The sequence below is a fragment of the Bos indicus x Bos taurus genome, chromosome 16 (assembly GCF_003369695.1).
Source record: "Bos indicus x Bos taurus breed Angus x Brahman F1 hybrid chromosome 16, Bos_hybrid_MaternalHap_v2.0, whole genome shotgun sequence".
Classification (NCBI taxonomy): Eukaryota; Metazoa; Chordata; class Mammalia; order Artiodactyla; family Bovidae; genus Bos; species Bos indicus x Bos taurus.
Genome location: NC_040091.1, coordinates 66,693,942 through 66,709,671, shown reverse-complemented (window position 1 = coordinate 66,709,671; position 15,730 = coordinate 66,693,942). Strand labels below are relative to the sequence as shown.

The following is a 15,730-nucleotide window of genomic DNA, read 5'->3' as shown; positions in this document are numbered from 1 at the left end:
TTTTTCTTATAGGTTCAACTTTTAGATACAAAGAGACAGCTGGATACGGAGACAAATCTTCATCTTAACACAAAAGAACTGTTAAAAAATGCTCAGAAGGAAATTGCTTCATTGAAACAGCACCTCAGTAATATGGAAGTCCAACTTGCTTCTCAGTCTTCACAGAGAACTGGTAAAGGTAAATGAGTAGGCTGATAAAAGTGCCAGGTTTATAACATATCCTGTAAATCAGCAGCCATTTTTTTCATAGATACTAGCAAAAGATTTTAACAAAACAAAAAACTTTACATATAGTAAAGCCCAGTTTTCCGCCTAAATTAATAAATGCACAGACTTGAAAGATTCAGAATAGTTGTACATGTGGCAGGTGACCAAGATATGCTCTTAGTTTTCCAGTTATTGAAACCATTTCATTGATGCTTTAAGAATGTTTCTCTTGTGGAGGGTTAATAATTTGAATTTTTAACTCCCTTTTGAGATGAAGTTACTTGCTAAATATGTAATGATAAGGCTCACTTACAGAAATCATGGATTTGTTTGATCTCTTTAGAGCAGTATTCCTAATCTTTGCTCATTGACAGCTGCAGGGAAAAGGTTTCTCTCATAAAGTTTTGCTACTCTTTGTCAATACATTATTTCAAATGCAAACCCATTGAGTCCAAGTAATCTTTCTACATGGTCTTACTTATTTCTTAATATAGAAGAGAAATTTAAAACATAAGTATACATGTGTATGTATGTGATATATATTGTATATATATAATTCTCCAGGACTCCTTTCTTATTGTTATTGTATGGTAAGAAAACATTCTTTTTAATCTGTAATTTCTTCCTTTTCTGTGAATTTTAAAATGAAAATTACTCTAAATGTTTTAAGCTGTAACGTTTTGGCATAAACAATGGTTTAATTAAGAGTTAATTTCTACAAGTAGCTATTTCAGCTTAGTGGAATTACTTTATATTCTCTTTTAAATACCTTTTAAAAAAATATTTGTAACAGCAGAGTTCAAATACTTAAACATTTTTGTTTTTAAATAACCTACTGACTGTAACCTGTTTTTATTTTGGTATTCAGCATAGGTTGAAATACACTTTCTAGATAGTTGAATACTTCTACATCTCAGTCTTAATTCTTATTTCACAAATTCTTTAAGAGTAGTCATCTTTAATATCATTTAAAATGTTAATATTAAGAAAGCTGTTAAATCTATTAGGTCAGCCTAGCAACAAAGAAGATATGGATGACCTTCTGAGCCAGCTAAGGCAGGCAGAAGAGCAGGTGAATGACTTGAAGGAAAGACTCAAAACAAGCACTAGTAATGTGGAACAGTATCGTGCAATGGTTACTAGTTTGGAAGAGTCCCTCAACAAGGAAAAACAGGTATATCCAATTTTGAATTGAGTTTGCATGTACTTTTTTTTAAAGTTACGATGTGTAAGGCACTGTGTAAAAGTGTGGGTTCAACTGGCATTGCACTTACCTTTTACAACAAAAAAATCACACAAAATTTGTAGAACATGGGAAGTATATTCCTGTAGAAAAAGTACAGATGAAATGCTGATTATGTGAGTGGGTGGTAGGTGAGATTGTTTGTCTTTTGAGTATGCCTGACTTCACAGGGGAGAATGCATTTTTGCCTGGCCTTGAAGGAAAGCATCATTTGAATGGTAAAGATAGGAAGTTATTCCATGTAATAGGCACTATCAGCCGAGATAGGAAGGCCAGTGTATTCCATTTGTGAATTTTAGTGTGTTTTAAATTTACCTTAGGTCAGTCTTGCCTTCTGAGATGGCCCACACTGTGTATGAACAGAGTTTCACTCTAAATAAATCCCCTTCTTACCTATCAAAATACATAAATTTAGCTTTCATTTGGGGAAAATAATTGTATAATTTTAAATGTGTGTATTCTTTGTTACCCTACTGTTTGGTTGATGGTGAAGGTGACAGAAGAAGTACGTAAGAATATTGAAGTTCGCTTAAAAGAGTCAGCCGAATTTCAGACACAGCTGGAAAAGAAGTTGATGGAAGTAGAGAAGGAAAAACAGGAACTTCAGGATGACAAGAGAAAAGCCATAGAGAGCATGGAACAACAGGTAAATTAGGTTATTACCATACCAATTACTTTTTCTGTTGTAAGGATTTAGATTCTTTTATCTAGCTTATTAATTACCATTCAGTTATTCTCAGCAGATACTGATTGAACACATACCTTATATAACTATTTTAGTTTTGTATTTTACTCTAATCTGTACATGTTTCCTTTTGGATACTTGAGACTACTTTATGGTACTAGATATCAGTGTTGCTTTTCAGAAGCCTCTGCCTAAACATTTACTTTTGTACACATTTTTAATAATATGGAGTGAATAAAAGCCTGCAAAATTTGCACAATATATCAGGTAATAAACTGTTTAAACTTAATAAGTCTTTGGGCTACTTGTATTTTTAAAAACCTGACTTCGATAATTTTAAAGTAAATATGCAATTAACTCTTGGTTTTTATCTTGTTCTTCAATTTAGTTATCTGAGTTAAAGAAAACACTCAATAGTGTTCAGAATGAAGTACAAGAAGCTCTTCAGAGAGCAAGCACAGCTTTGAGTAATGAACAGCAAGCCAGACGGGACTGTCAGGAACAAGTAAGTGTCACTCAGAGCCAGTTATTGGAAAGTGAGCTTTGATCTTAGGGCACAGTTCTTCGAGCATAGTCATGCATTTTGGGGATTGGTGCATTTTATAAAACATGCAAGTTATTTCCACTCTTGGGGCACTTGGAATAAGATCAACTGATAAGTATAGACGAAAGCTAAAAGTAAGGCCAGGTTTCCCCTGCTGTCCAGAAGTAGAAAGTTCCTTTGAAAGATGAAATGGCATAAAGTGAAGAAACAGTTATCTCAGGTCACATCATCCTAATGGAAATACAGATTAAATAGAGATAAAACACAGACGCTCACAGTCCAAAGCTATGACGGCTTGATGCTGAGATGCTGAGTGTGGTTCCTTGGGAAGGAGCTTGGCAGTACCCCTCTTGCTACTCAGGGTGCTCATTGCCTCAATAAATGACATCTACTGAACAAATGCCGAACACTGTTTTCACTTTTCTGTAAAAGCAGTGGTCCTCTTTGGATTTCATTTGTTTAGCAGAAATAGATACTAACCTAGGTCTCCCCTAAAAGCAAACATGCATAAAGCAGACTTTGAAGAAAAAAGACATGTCTGTAGAGCAATATCCATTAACAAAACAGCATTGGTAAATGGAGAAAATATATAAAAATAGGAGTAGAAGATTAAACGTGTACTTGATCTCACTTGCAAGCATTCTTTCACTATTGCAGTACTACAGTAAGTCTAGTTGTAAAGCTGTACTATAGACAAGATAGAGATACTTTTCCTCAGCAAAACAGGGACATTTTGAAAACATTTTTAATGCATTACTGAGCTTACGCAGATTTCTATACACCACTGTTTATAAGCTTTAACAGTACAAAAGCACATTATTTAAGTATATACACACATGCACACACACATATACATGATACTGCTTTTTATAGTTTGTTATGAATAAAAGATGATAAAACAGTTCAGGAAAATGAGGATTATTGAAATGGTAGAATGGGAAAGGAATACATGTAAGGATATTGGTAACGTTCTCATTTTTATGATTGGTGGTATGTTAATAGCGTATTGCTTACAGGAATAACTTGTATATGTATCAGGATTATTTTAAAAATGGAGTACAAGGGAAAGTGCTTCACACTGAAGGTAAATTAGACAAAAAGGAATTATCATTGGCTTATTGCCAAACATTGTAGCATTGGAAATTAGAATCAAAGAATGTATCCATGATTCCGTATTCAAATAGGTGGTTTTCATTTCCCTTTTTCATTTTGTGTGTATATATGCATATATTTTATGTAACTGAGTTAGTCTTTATTTCATAAAATCTGTTCCAAGTTACTACCTCATCTTTCTAAGTTTCATTTTGAACAGTTGTTTAACACTTCATCAAATAGATACAGCATAATTTTTCATTATTCTCCTAGATATTTTGGAACATTTCGATTATGTTCATGTTTATTGCTGTAAGTAATATAGCATGCATCTTTTCAGAGACTGGCCTTATGGAATTTTAATCTGTGTCAATGGGGCGATAATTCCTTTCAGGCTAAAATAGCTGTGGAAGCTCAGAATAAGTATGAGAGAGAACTGATGCTGCATGCTGCTGATGTTGAAGCTCTCCAAGCTGCCAAGGAACAGGTTTCCAAAATGGCATCAGTGCGTCAGCATTTGGAAGAAACAGCCCAAAAAGCAGAATCACAGTTGTTGGAATGTAAAGCATCTTGGGAAGAAAGAGAGAGAATGTTAAAGGTATTATTCATGATAGAATGTTCTGGAGAATTGAAGGGTTTGGGTGTTTTTTTATTGTTTTTTAACACACGTTGGAAAATCTGCTATTATATGATAGACTCTTGGCTTATAGGATGAAGTTTCTAAGAGTGTGTCTCGCTGTGAAGATCTAGAAAAACAAAACAGGTTACTCCATGATCAGATTGAAAAATTAAGTGACAAAGTCGTTTCCTCAATGAAGGAAGGTGTACAAGGTCCATTGAATGTATCTCTCAGTGAAGAAGGAAAATCTCAAGAACAAATTTTAGAAATTCTCAGGTAAATCCAATATATTCTTAATGCTTTACTTCTATGATGAGCAACAATTATGAAGTTACGCTATAAGTGTATAAATTAGGCCAGTGGAAGTTATATGCTATTTAGGTAAATAAATACAAAGCTCATTTTGTCATATAGAGTCCACAAACCCACTACCACCCAATTAGTGGTCACTTTTGACATTTAGACATATGCCAATTTAAATATGTGAGTTCAAGTTGAATCTGACAGTAAGAACTTGAACGGTTTCCTTAGAAAAGTAAATGGCTTTCAGATTTATTTTAAAGATAGAAACCACTGTCTGTAGTAAAGTATATCTCCTATTATTATTTTTTAATGAAAATTTTTAAAGTGAATAAGTTTGTTATCTTAAAAATTATCCAAGTTTTTGAATGTTCTGTTACTGGCGTTAATCTATTCAAATAACATCTTACGTATTTTTGTAGATTTATACGGCGAGAAAAAGAAATTGCTGAAACTAGATTTGAAGTGGCTCAAGTTGAGAGCCTGCGATATCGACAAAGGGTTGAACTTTTAGAAAGAGAGCTGCAGGAACTGCAGGATAGCCTAAATGCTGAAAGGGAGAAAGTTCAGGTATGTGTCCTAAGAAGGTACTTGTTAAATCAAGAGATGTACTCATTTCAGTTTCTAGTAGCATAAAATTTAGTTTGAAATAACCATTCTTCTTAAACTCGTAAGTTCGTTAGATGTTAAACATTGGCGCAGTATAGTGATAAGAGACTTAATGATAACCAAGACTACCTGGTTTCAAATTCAGTCTAGTTCATACCATTCGATGTGTTGCTTGGGCACATTGTTTAACTTCCTTGCTCTTAAACTTCCTTGTCTGTAACATGCAGGTGATAAAAATAGTGAGAATTGAATTAGTGCACATGAAACTTTTGAATTATGTCTGGTGCACACTGAGTGCTTAATAAATAAATTTCAGTTGTCTTTATTTACTGCTGTAATTGTCATTATAGAAATTAGTCATCGACAAAAAATGGTTGGTTGAAATTGCTATGGAATTTTCTTTTTCTCAGCAGAGGTGTAAAATGTCGTCAAAATAGTCAACCAGAGCAGGGAGAAAAGGTGTTTGGTAAATGTATGATCACAACACAAGCTCATCTCAGTCCACTCAACCAACCAAAAGCTTATTACTGCATCACCTCGTTCTGAGGAGGTGCAGTAGTATAACTCCACATCTGGAAAGAAGGAAATTAAGACCTTGAATCATTTATCTTCTTTTAACTGGTAGATAGTTGGAATGGCTACTAGAGAGAAACCATGAAACAGGAGAAAGTGGATAATTGAACAAGTAGACTTACGGGATTTACATTTTCAGACAAATGAAAAGTTCCAGAATTATACCCTATTGAGAAAACAACTCAAATTCAAATATCTCACTATGGAAATAATAAACAGACCTTCTGATTCAGTGGAGCTAACACTTACAGGAAAGAGCGGAATCAGAGCTTCTAATGAAGATTATATATTCTTTCAGTCTGTTGTGTTTTCTTTGCTGTTCCTTTGGACTACATAAAGGCAAATAATACTACAAAACACCCAGCTCAGCCAAGTCTTACATACAAAGGGAGAAGTCAAGAAGTAACCTAAGTTGTATCAAAAATAATGTCTACCCAAGTCAAGCAGTGTAGCATGGCAACCATGAATGATAGCTTTAAAAATGGTGAAGGTATAAAATAATACATACAAAAAATGGATAATTGTACTCAGAACAGAAAAAATGTTCTTCACAAGTGAACAAGTATTCAGTAAAACTGCTCAGAATCAAAGTGATGAAATAATCAATTGAGATGAAAAAGAGTTTCTGAAAAAGAGGGGGGAAACTGAGGACCAAAATAACATCATTTTAGAACTGTTGCTGAATTCAGTGTAGCAAGAAAAACAATAGAAACAGGAAGATAGAGGACTGGATTAATGTTTTTACCTAATGTAAATAACATAGTATCTTTTTACTTTCATCTTTTGATTTTGTGCGTGTTGAAACTCTGTAATTGACATGAATCACAGAAAAATAAACATGTAAGATTCCTAAAAATTGTTTTAAAAGTTGACGTTTAAATCCTTTTTACTTTTATAGGAAAGATTAGAGCTGGTAGGAAAAGATAGACCTTAATCTGTTGGTATATGTTGCTGTACACATATGTTTGAAATCTTTAGGTAACTGCAAAAACAATGGCCCAGCATGAGGAACTGATGAAGAAAACCGAAACAATGAACGTAGTCATGGAAACCAATAAGATGCTGAGAGAAGAGAAGGAGAGGCTGGAACAGGATCTACAGCAGATGCAAGCCAAGGTTTGTAATTTACAAATGAGTAGAGAGACATATTTTTAGTAATGTCGTAAATAAATTTTCGCATCAGGTATTAAAAAAATTCTGAAACTATTTTCAGGTCAGGAAACTGGAGTTAGATATTTTACCCTTACAAGAAGCAAATGCTGAACTGAGTGAGAAAAGTGGTATGTTGCAAGCAGAGAAGAAGTTATTAGAAGAAGATGTCAAACGTTGGAAAGCACGTAACCAGGTAAATTTAGTCAAACCCATCCCAAAACAAAAACATGTTGATGTAAAATAATAGGGTAAAATTTAAGAGGATAAAAATATTTGATGAGCTAGTGGGAAGTATTTTATGTTGATCAGTGAAAGTCTGATGTGTTTGTTACATATACCTATGTGTCAGGCATTAAGCTTATAACTAAATTTTTAATATTTTGGTTATATTGTCTGTATTTTTTAAAAAAGCTAAATTGTCTGTTTGTATTCCACATTTAGGCTTTTGCTTTATCTTTAAAATGTTTTTGTACATGAAAAATGGATTTATATAATTCATTGAAGCACTTTAAGAAGACTTGTTCACTGCAGTATTTTGGGGGTGGGGGAGAGAAGACAAAACCGTATAGCATGGTATGTTTGGCTTCCCTGGTGTCTCAGACGATAAAGAATTTGCCTGCAGTACAGGAGACCTGGGTTCAATCCCTGGATTGGGAACATCCCCTGGAGAAGGGAATGGCAACCCACTTCAGTATTTTTGCCTGAAAAATCCTTTGGACAGAGGAGCTTGGCAGGCTACAGTCCACGCGTTCACAAGGAGTCGGACACAACTGAGGAGCAAAATGCACCCACACGTTCAGTTCAGTCACTCAGTCCTGTCTGATTCTTTGCGATCCCGTGGACTGCAGCACACCGGGCCTCCCTGTCCATCACCAACTCCTGGGGTTTACTCAAACTCCTGTCCATCATGTTGGTGATGCCATCCAACCATCTCATCCTTTGTCGTCCCTTTCTCCCACCTTCAGTCTTTCCCAGCATCAGGGTCTTTATCAATGAGACAGTTCTTCACATCAAGTGGCCAGAGTATTGGAGTTTCGGCTTCAGCATCAGTCCTTCCAGTGAATATTCAGGACCAATTTCCTTTAGGATGGACTGGTTAGATCTCCTTACTATCCAAGGGACTCTCAAGAGTCTTCTCCAATACCACAGTTCAAAAGCATCAATTCTTGGGTGCTCAGCTTTTTTTATAGTCCAACTCTCATCCATACATGACTACTGGAAAAACCATAGCTTTGACTAGACGGACCTTTGTTGGTAAAGTAATGTCTCTGCTTTTTAATATGCTGTCTAGGTTGGTCATAGCTTTTCTTCCAAGGAGCAAGCATCTTTTAATTTCATGGCTGCAATCACCATCTGCAGTGATTTTGGAGCCCCCCAAAATAAAGTCTCTCACTGTTTCCACTGTTTCCCCATCTATTAGCCATGAAGTGATAGGACCAGGTGCCATGATGTTAGTTTTCTGAATGTTGAGTTTTAAGCCAACTTTTTCACTCTCCTCTTTCACTTTCATCAAGAGGTTTTTTAGTTCCTCTTTGTTTTCTGCCATAAGGATGGTATCACCTGCATATCTGAGGTTATTGATATAACCTCACATACTATACACACACATAGTATGGTTAGAAGCTATAGTAGCTCTGTATTCAGAGAAGAAGTTGGAAATCTGCCTTACCTCATACTAGCTATTTGCTAGTGAGGACATTAATCTTTCTCAGACAATTTTCCTTGATTTTGTAAATGAGGATATAATCACCCTGTTCATTTTATAAAAATTAAATGAAGCAGTCCACCCAGCACCTAGAAAATGCTCTAAGAACTACTCATATCTGAATAGGATTTTAAAATTTTAGAGCCCCTTCATGCTTTTTTTATTTGCTCAAAGAGTCCGAAAAATCCAGAAAGGATAATCTGCCCAAGTCTAGATATATTCCTGTTAAATTATGCTGCCTTCTTTTCTGGTTAATGGAATCAATTGCATTTAGGATTATTTTCATTTTCTTGTTTTGTTTGTAATGCATGATGAACTTTTTTTCCCTATATATGTCACTGTAATGAAATTGGGTATTTAATGTTAAAAGCTTACAGATCCTTTGGATCCCTTTATTTGACTCTACTGTAACTATTCTAAAATGTTCCTTTGCAACTGTGAAAAATAATGAATAGTGAATGACATTTACTTTGTTTTCCCCTTTCATTTTGGCTAAACCTCTTAGCTAAACAAAGGAACTAAAGCTTTGATTTTATTTTCTTATAATTTGATGATTGATCACTCTGTATGCAAGCATCTAATATAAACATAATTAGATACTCTGATATTTTAATATAGCACATTAGTTTCATAAAATCGTGTTATGCATTGTTCCTATTCTAGCATCTAGTGAATCAACAGAAAGATCCAGATACAGAAGAATATCGTAAGCTGCTTTCTGAAAAGGAAGTTCACACTAAGCGTATTCAGCAATTGACTGAAGAACTTGGAAGACTTAAAGCTGAAATTGCAAGGTATATGGAATAATCTCAAGTTGTATCCAGTACTTGGACAATCTTAAAGAAGTTTGTTTCTATTTTTATGTGATGCCCTAAGTGCTTCCTGACTTTAAAGAGGATGGAAAGTGCTGGAGCTCTTATATGTATCTTTCCTTTTATTGCTTTATAAAAACAACCAAGCTGTCATTTAGTTTTATGCCTTCATATATGAATTATTTCTCCATACTTGATTACTTTTTAAACTACATAGTTGGTATGAATCTAAAGCAGACCATTTTTTTAAATAGTCAAATTAACTTTTGCAAGTAGATTTTTCTTTTTTCTTTTGATTAACATATATTCATGAATCTATTTTGAAAGTTTTCATAAAGAAGTGTTTTTCTCTCTTTTTTTTTTTTGCTGCACTGAGTCTTTGTTTCAGCATGCAGAGGCCTGTTGGGGAGCACAAGCTCAGTAGTTGTGTTTTGCAGGCTTCTCTAATTTGGCTTAGTTGCCCAACCAGGGATCAAACCCATGTCCCCCACTTTAGATGCATATTCTTCACCACTGGACCACCAGGGAAGTTCCTAAAGAAAGTTCTTAAATGAACTTATAGTGAAGTATATTGCCTTTTAAAGATAAATGTAATATTAGAGTTAATGTTTCTGGTTTACCTCTTGTAAGCTTTAATGTCCTTTGTCCCTATCTTAGCCCCTGTTTATGTGATACTTGACAGCTTACAAATTTTTGTCAAGTTTATTCTCTTTTTTTTTTTCATAACAATAGTCTGGCATTTTAAGTGGGAGAGATATTACTTAATTTTAAAGATGAGGAGGCTAAGATTCAGAAAGGTACCCAGGCTTACTTCTAAGGTTAGTAACGATTAACAACATGCTCTTAACTCAGGTCATCTGATTTCACATTCATTTCATGATTAAAATACAGGAGTTGGCAGACTATAACCCACAGGTCTTTTTTTGTACAACCTGGAAGCTAAAAATGATTTTTACGTTTTTTTTTAAGTGTCGTAAAAAAGAAGAGGAACACACAGCAAACATTGTATGTGGCCTACAAAACCTCATGTGCTTAATGTAGATTTTGCGATCAGGCAGATGTGGATTACACTCTGGGTACCATGCAGAGTAAAAGTGTGCATGTTACTTAACAACTTATAGCTCAGTTTTTCTCATCTCTAAAATGGGTATATATGGCATGTAATAAGTCAGTTACATTTTTCTAAAGTACCACAGGTTCACAAGTTAAGGATTTCTCTTTTGAAGGGTGTGTGTGTGTGTGCTTTTCTTAGAGTTTTCTAAATAAAACACACACTAAAGCAACACAATAAAAATATAACTTAAAAGGTTTTAAAATTGGAAAAGTCTCAAGTATTTAGTCTTTCTCTTTTATCCCATCTCTTTTGCTTAGATCAAATGCATCTTTGACTAACAACCAGAACTTAATCCAGAGTCTAAAGGAAGATTTAAATAAAGTAAGAACAGAAAAGGAAAATATCCAGAAGGAGTTAGATGCCAAAATAATTGATATTCAAGAAAAGGTTAAAACTATTACTCAAGTCAAGAAAATTGGACGTAGGTACAAGACTCAATATGAAGAACTTAAAGCACAACAAGATAAGGTATTTTTGAAGTGGTTTTCTTTTTATATATTCTTTATATATATAATTTTTTGATATACACAATTTTGGTCTACACAATTTATACACAGTTTTGTATATATTTAGATACATGGATTTGCATATTTGGATGAGTCTTACAAAAACCTTATTCATAATATTTAGTTATTGGTTTTTAATCATATATGCGATACTTTATTTAGTTTAAGATTAGCTCTTAGTATGTCCTAAAATGAACTATAAATTCATAAAGAAATAGTTGTTACTTCTAGGCATTTTTATGTAGTTTCCCAATTTCAAATATTGTTCCTTTTCAAAACTATTTTCTTGTAACTCATTAAAGAACTCATTTAACTGATTAAAATGATATGTATCAAAAAGTGCTAGTTTCTTGTAATTGATCAGGTTGTGTTATTTTAAATAAGTATTCTATGTTAACCATCTACCAAAAAGAATTTTTAAATCTTTGTTTTACTTTAGACTTGATTTTTATTTTTGATTACCAGTGGTAAAGAACTTGTATATTGATTTGATTGTATCAAGTCAACAAGTTAGCACCTGTTAGACTAGAAAATATATGAAGAAAAAATTTCAAAATTCTTAACCCTCAGTTAACCACTGTTAATCCTTTAATATGCTTTCCTTCATGTATGAGTGATTTGTTTTTCTGGATAATTCTGTGTTAAACAGTGCATCATCATTTTGATTAGCTGGTTAATACCCAGTAGTATGGAAAGCCCTAACCTATGTAACTAATAGCTTACTCTTGGACATTAAAGTTGTTTTATAGATTTATTTATGAATACCCTTAAAGATAAGTTTCTTTATATACTTACTATTTTCTTAGATGAATTTGCAAAATTACTGAATATAAATGTTCAAGTGTATTATTACTGTTTGTCATCTTAGGTCATGGAGACCTCAGCTCAGTCTTCTGGAGACCATCAGGAACAGCACGTCTCAGTCCAGGAAATGCAGGAGCTCAAAGAGACCCTAAGCCAAGCTGAAACCAAGTCAAAGTCACTCGAGAATCAAGTGGAGAACCTGCAGAAGGTATGAGTGGAAGAGAAGTGAAAGGTGTATGTTCATAATTGTTTCCTTGTTGAAAAGCTAGAAAAATACAATGGAATATAATTCAGTCATAAAGGAATTTTGAAAAAAGAAAAATGGGTTAAACACTGATACTTTCTCTTTTTATATGGAAATATATAATTTTTTTTGAATGACTTATGTATGCAGATAATACCTAATCATCTTGCAAGTGTCCACTTGATTACCATTTTATATTTATACTTTCATTTAATCTAAGCAAATTAATAAGTTTTATGCTTTAAGTCTGTCGGGGATGTAGTTATATTGATTTGGCTGAATTACATGGTTAATACTTTGTCTTCCTTTAAAAAAGACTTTATCTGAGAAAGAGATAGAAGCAAGAAGTCTCCAGGAACAGACTCTGGAGCTTCAATCTGAACTTGCACGACTTCGTCAGGACCTTCAAGATAGAACCACACAGGAAGAGCAACTCCGACAGCAGATAACTGAAAAGGAAGAAAAAACAAGAAAGGCCATTGTAGCAGCAAAATCAAAAATTGCACATTTAGCTGGTAAGTTTCTGTATGCTTTATGATTCGAATTTGATGGTGAAAGTTGGTTATTTGATACAGGGTTAGAATTAAATGGGAAAGAAAAGTAAATAATACTAAATGACTTCTGTCTATGTGTTTGCATACTTTAGGTATTAGGTTTATTTAATTGGATTCAAATTACAGCAGTTTTAATTTTCAAGTAATAAGGATGTCCTTAATTTATGATTTCTTTCTTAATTGTTAACTGATAGTGGATAGGGAGTACAGCTGTCCTTCTGCTTTAGTGTGTAACTATTACCGCCTTCTGATGGTAACCCTTTGGGTCCATAGTATACTGTCCAGAGGCCTTCTGTAAATTCTAGGCAGCATTGGACGTTAGCTCAGCGAGTTTTCTGTGCCTCACTCACAGAGGGTCCCATTAGGCCTTCAGGGAGAACATCATGTCAGCTGTATGAGGATCCCAGTGCTACAACCCTCAGGGCCTTACTGCACCTTGCTTACCAGTCTGCTAGTAGGTAAATAAAATGCCAAGTAGGTTGAATTTTCTTATGAGCAGTTATTTAAATGGATCTCTAAGATAGTGTCCCTGGCAACTTATTTCATTTAAAAAAAAATGAAGTTGGTTAATTATCCTTGAGTATCTGCTGTAAATTATATGAAATGAAAATTTTATAGTCTCTCATATATTAAAAATATTTAAAGGCCATATAAAAGGGCTCCTGCTGACTAGTTTATGGTAGATCCTTTATCTTTTTTGAGATCTTGGTTAGAAAAAGCTGAGTCTTTTTTATTTTGGAGTATATTTTATATTGGAGTAATAAATACATGTTTAAAACCTTGTTTATTGAAATGTAGAGTATATCAGAATTATTGGAGATGTTAAAGTTCAGGAATAGAATCCAATATAGCCTTTGCATACTTATCAAGCACATAATTTTTTTTGTTTCCAGTGTTTGATTATGATATTGATAGAATGATGTGGTTACTTCTTTAGGTGTAAAAGATCAGCTAACTAAGGAAAATGAAGAGCTTAAACAAAGGAATGGAGCCTTAGATCAGCAGAAAGATGAACTGGATGTTCGTATGACTGCTCTTAAATCCCAGTACGAAGGTCGAATTAGTCGCTTGGAGAGAGAACTCAGGGAGCATCAAGAGAGACACCTTGAGCAGAGAGACGAGCCTCAGGAACCTACCAATAAGGTAATCAGCCAGTTCTGTTTAAATGGCAAATCATTTTTTCTCTGTACATTTTGCTTGAAGATGTCTGGTGATTTAGGAGCCTCTGTCTGAGAGAATTAACACTAAGATATTTTGATGGCATTGTTGGGTGGACTCTTGTAGGACCGGCACAACAATCCATAGTTTTCTTTCTATAGGTCCCAGAACAGCAGAGACAGATCACGTTGAAAACAACTCCAGCTTCTGGTGAAAGAGGAATGTGAGTTTTGTTCTTTTGCAGTCTGTTTACAGTCTGTTTCCTGCTTTTCTTTTAAAATACAGGGAGGACCTAGTGATCTTTGGGGAGAAATAAAGTTTACGTTATAAAATTATATAATTGAAGAGCAAGAGGCTAAGGTGAGACTGAGGTTCAGTAATCAACAGTTAATACGTTCTGCCTTGTCAGGATGCACCACTGGAGAGTATTTCCTGCACAGTTTCTAATGCTTAAATTCAGAACTTCTTCAATAAGAGTTTCGTAATATTTAGTGAACAAAAAAATATTAAATTGTACTTACTGTCTAAGTAAGCCTGACGTTCTACAGTCCATGGGGTCGCAAACAGTCTGACACGACTGAGCGACTGAACAATAGTATTTACTGTCTTTAATTTTTTCCTAATCTGCCAAAAATCTACTCAAAGCAGTGTTAGGAAAACAGTTTGAATGTGTATTAAGGTAATAATTACTGGACATTCACTTCAGTAAGCGTATGTGCTTTACTTTCTTTGGAGTATTTGTACTTTATAAGGAATGTTTGTAGTACTTTTTGTGAATTATTATTTTCACATTTTTCTTTCCATAAGTGCCAGCATGTCAGACCCACCAACAGCCAATATCAAGCCAACCCCTGTTGTATCTACGCCAAGTAAAGTGACAGCTGCAGCTATGGCTGGGAATAAGTCAACACCCAGAGCTAGTATCCGCCCAATGGTTACACCTGCAACTGTTACAAATCCTACTACTACCCCAACAGCCACAGTGATGCCCACTACACAAGTGGAGTCACAGGAAGGTAAGTAAAATAATAACATCTGATTGAACCGACAGTTTTCTTAGATTTATTATGAGAAGATGAGTGTAATTTCAAGGATAAATGAGACTTCCACTAAAGCCAACGTCAGACATCATAGTAAAAGCGGGCAGTTAGTATTTTCAGGTGCGTGCCTCCTGGGTTATTTGTTAATGTAGCATATTACCTCCCTCCATCATTTTTGCTTTGTTTTGTTTTCAAGCTAAAGAAAGAGGGAAATACACCCTATGAATATATGTCATCTTTTTCAGGACCATGTTTTTCACCTCTATTGGCTAAGAAAGATGATATGAAATCCACTTAGAAAACCATATTAAATCAGTGATTCATCCTAAACATCACTTCTTCACTAAAGCTATCTGATCTTTTCATTTTTTTCTCCACTTTGTTCCCATGTCACTTTCTTAGTCATTACAGCAATTAACCACATTTTATTCAGTTGAATATGTTTTTTTTAATTCCACTTGATTGAGCTTCTCAAGCATAGGAATTTTCTTTTTCATTGTTTTAATTCCTGTACCTAATCTCAAGATAGGTGTCCGTAAAACTTTACTAAATATAATTCCCATAGGTTCTTAACAAATTTTAGAATTCAGTAAATTATTTATGTTTAAAACTACATAAAATTATATGTGCTATGAAAAGACAGACTATTTCATTTGAACTACATTCAGTAAAATGATTATGAGATATATTACCACTTAAACTTAATGGTTATTTTATAATCAATTGAAAGCAAAATGATACATAAGTCTCTTTATATCATTTTATTTGG

At 34.1% G+C, this 15,730-nt stretch overlaps 1 protein-coding gene across 1 annotated transcript in view; it reads left to right on the top strand.

Moving 5' to 3' along the window:
- Positions 1–15,730, top strand: part of TPR (translocated promoter region, nuclear basket protein) — a 63,933-nt gene that overhangs the window by 24,620 nt on the left and 23,583 nt on the right. The window contains exons 22-37 of the mRNA XM_027565588.1: positions 13–178; positions 1,215–1,381; positions 1,944–2,096; positions 2,524–2,640; positions 4,166–4,369; positions 4,482–4,666; positions 5,113–5,260; positions 6,851–6,988; positions 7,086–7,217; positions 9,393–9,523; positions 10,913–11,123; positions 12,030–12,173; positions 12,526–12,724; positions 13,701–13,906; positions 14,083–14,144; positions 14,729–14,937. Coding sequence (XP_027421389.1) covers positions 13–178; positions 1,215–1,381; positions 1,944–2,096; positions 2,524–2,640; positions 4,166–4,369; positions 4,482–4,666; positions 5,113–5,260; positions 6,851–6,988; positions 7,086–7,217; positions 9,393–9,523; positions 10,913–11,123; positions 12,030–12,173; positions 12,526–12,724; positions 13,701–13,906; positions 14,083–14,144; positions 14,729–14,937 — 2,572 coding nt within the window. The remainder of the gene's footprint in view (positions 1–12; positions 179–1,214; positions 1,382–1,943; positions 2,097–2,523; positions 2,641–4,165; positions 4,370–4,481; positions 4,667–5,112; positions 5,261–6,850; positions 6,989–7,085; positions 7,218–9,392; positions 9,524–10,912; positions 11,124–12,029; positions 12,174–12,525; positions 12,725–13,700; positions 13,907–14,082; positions 14,145–14,728; positions 14,938–15,730) is intronic.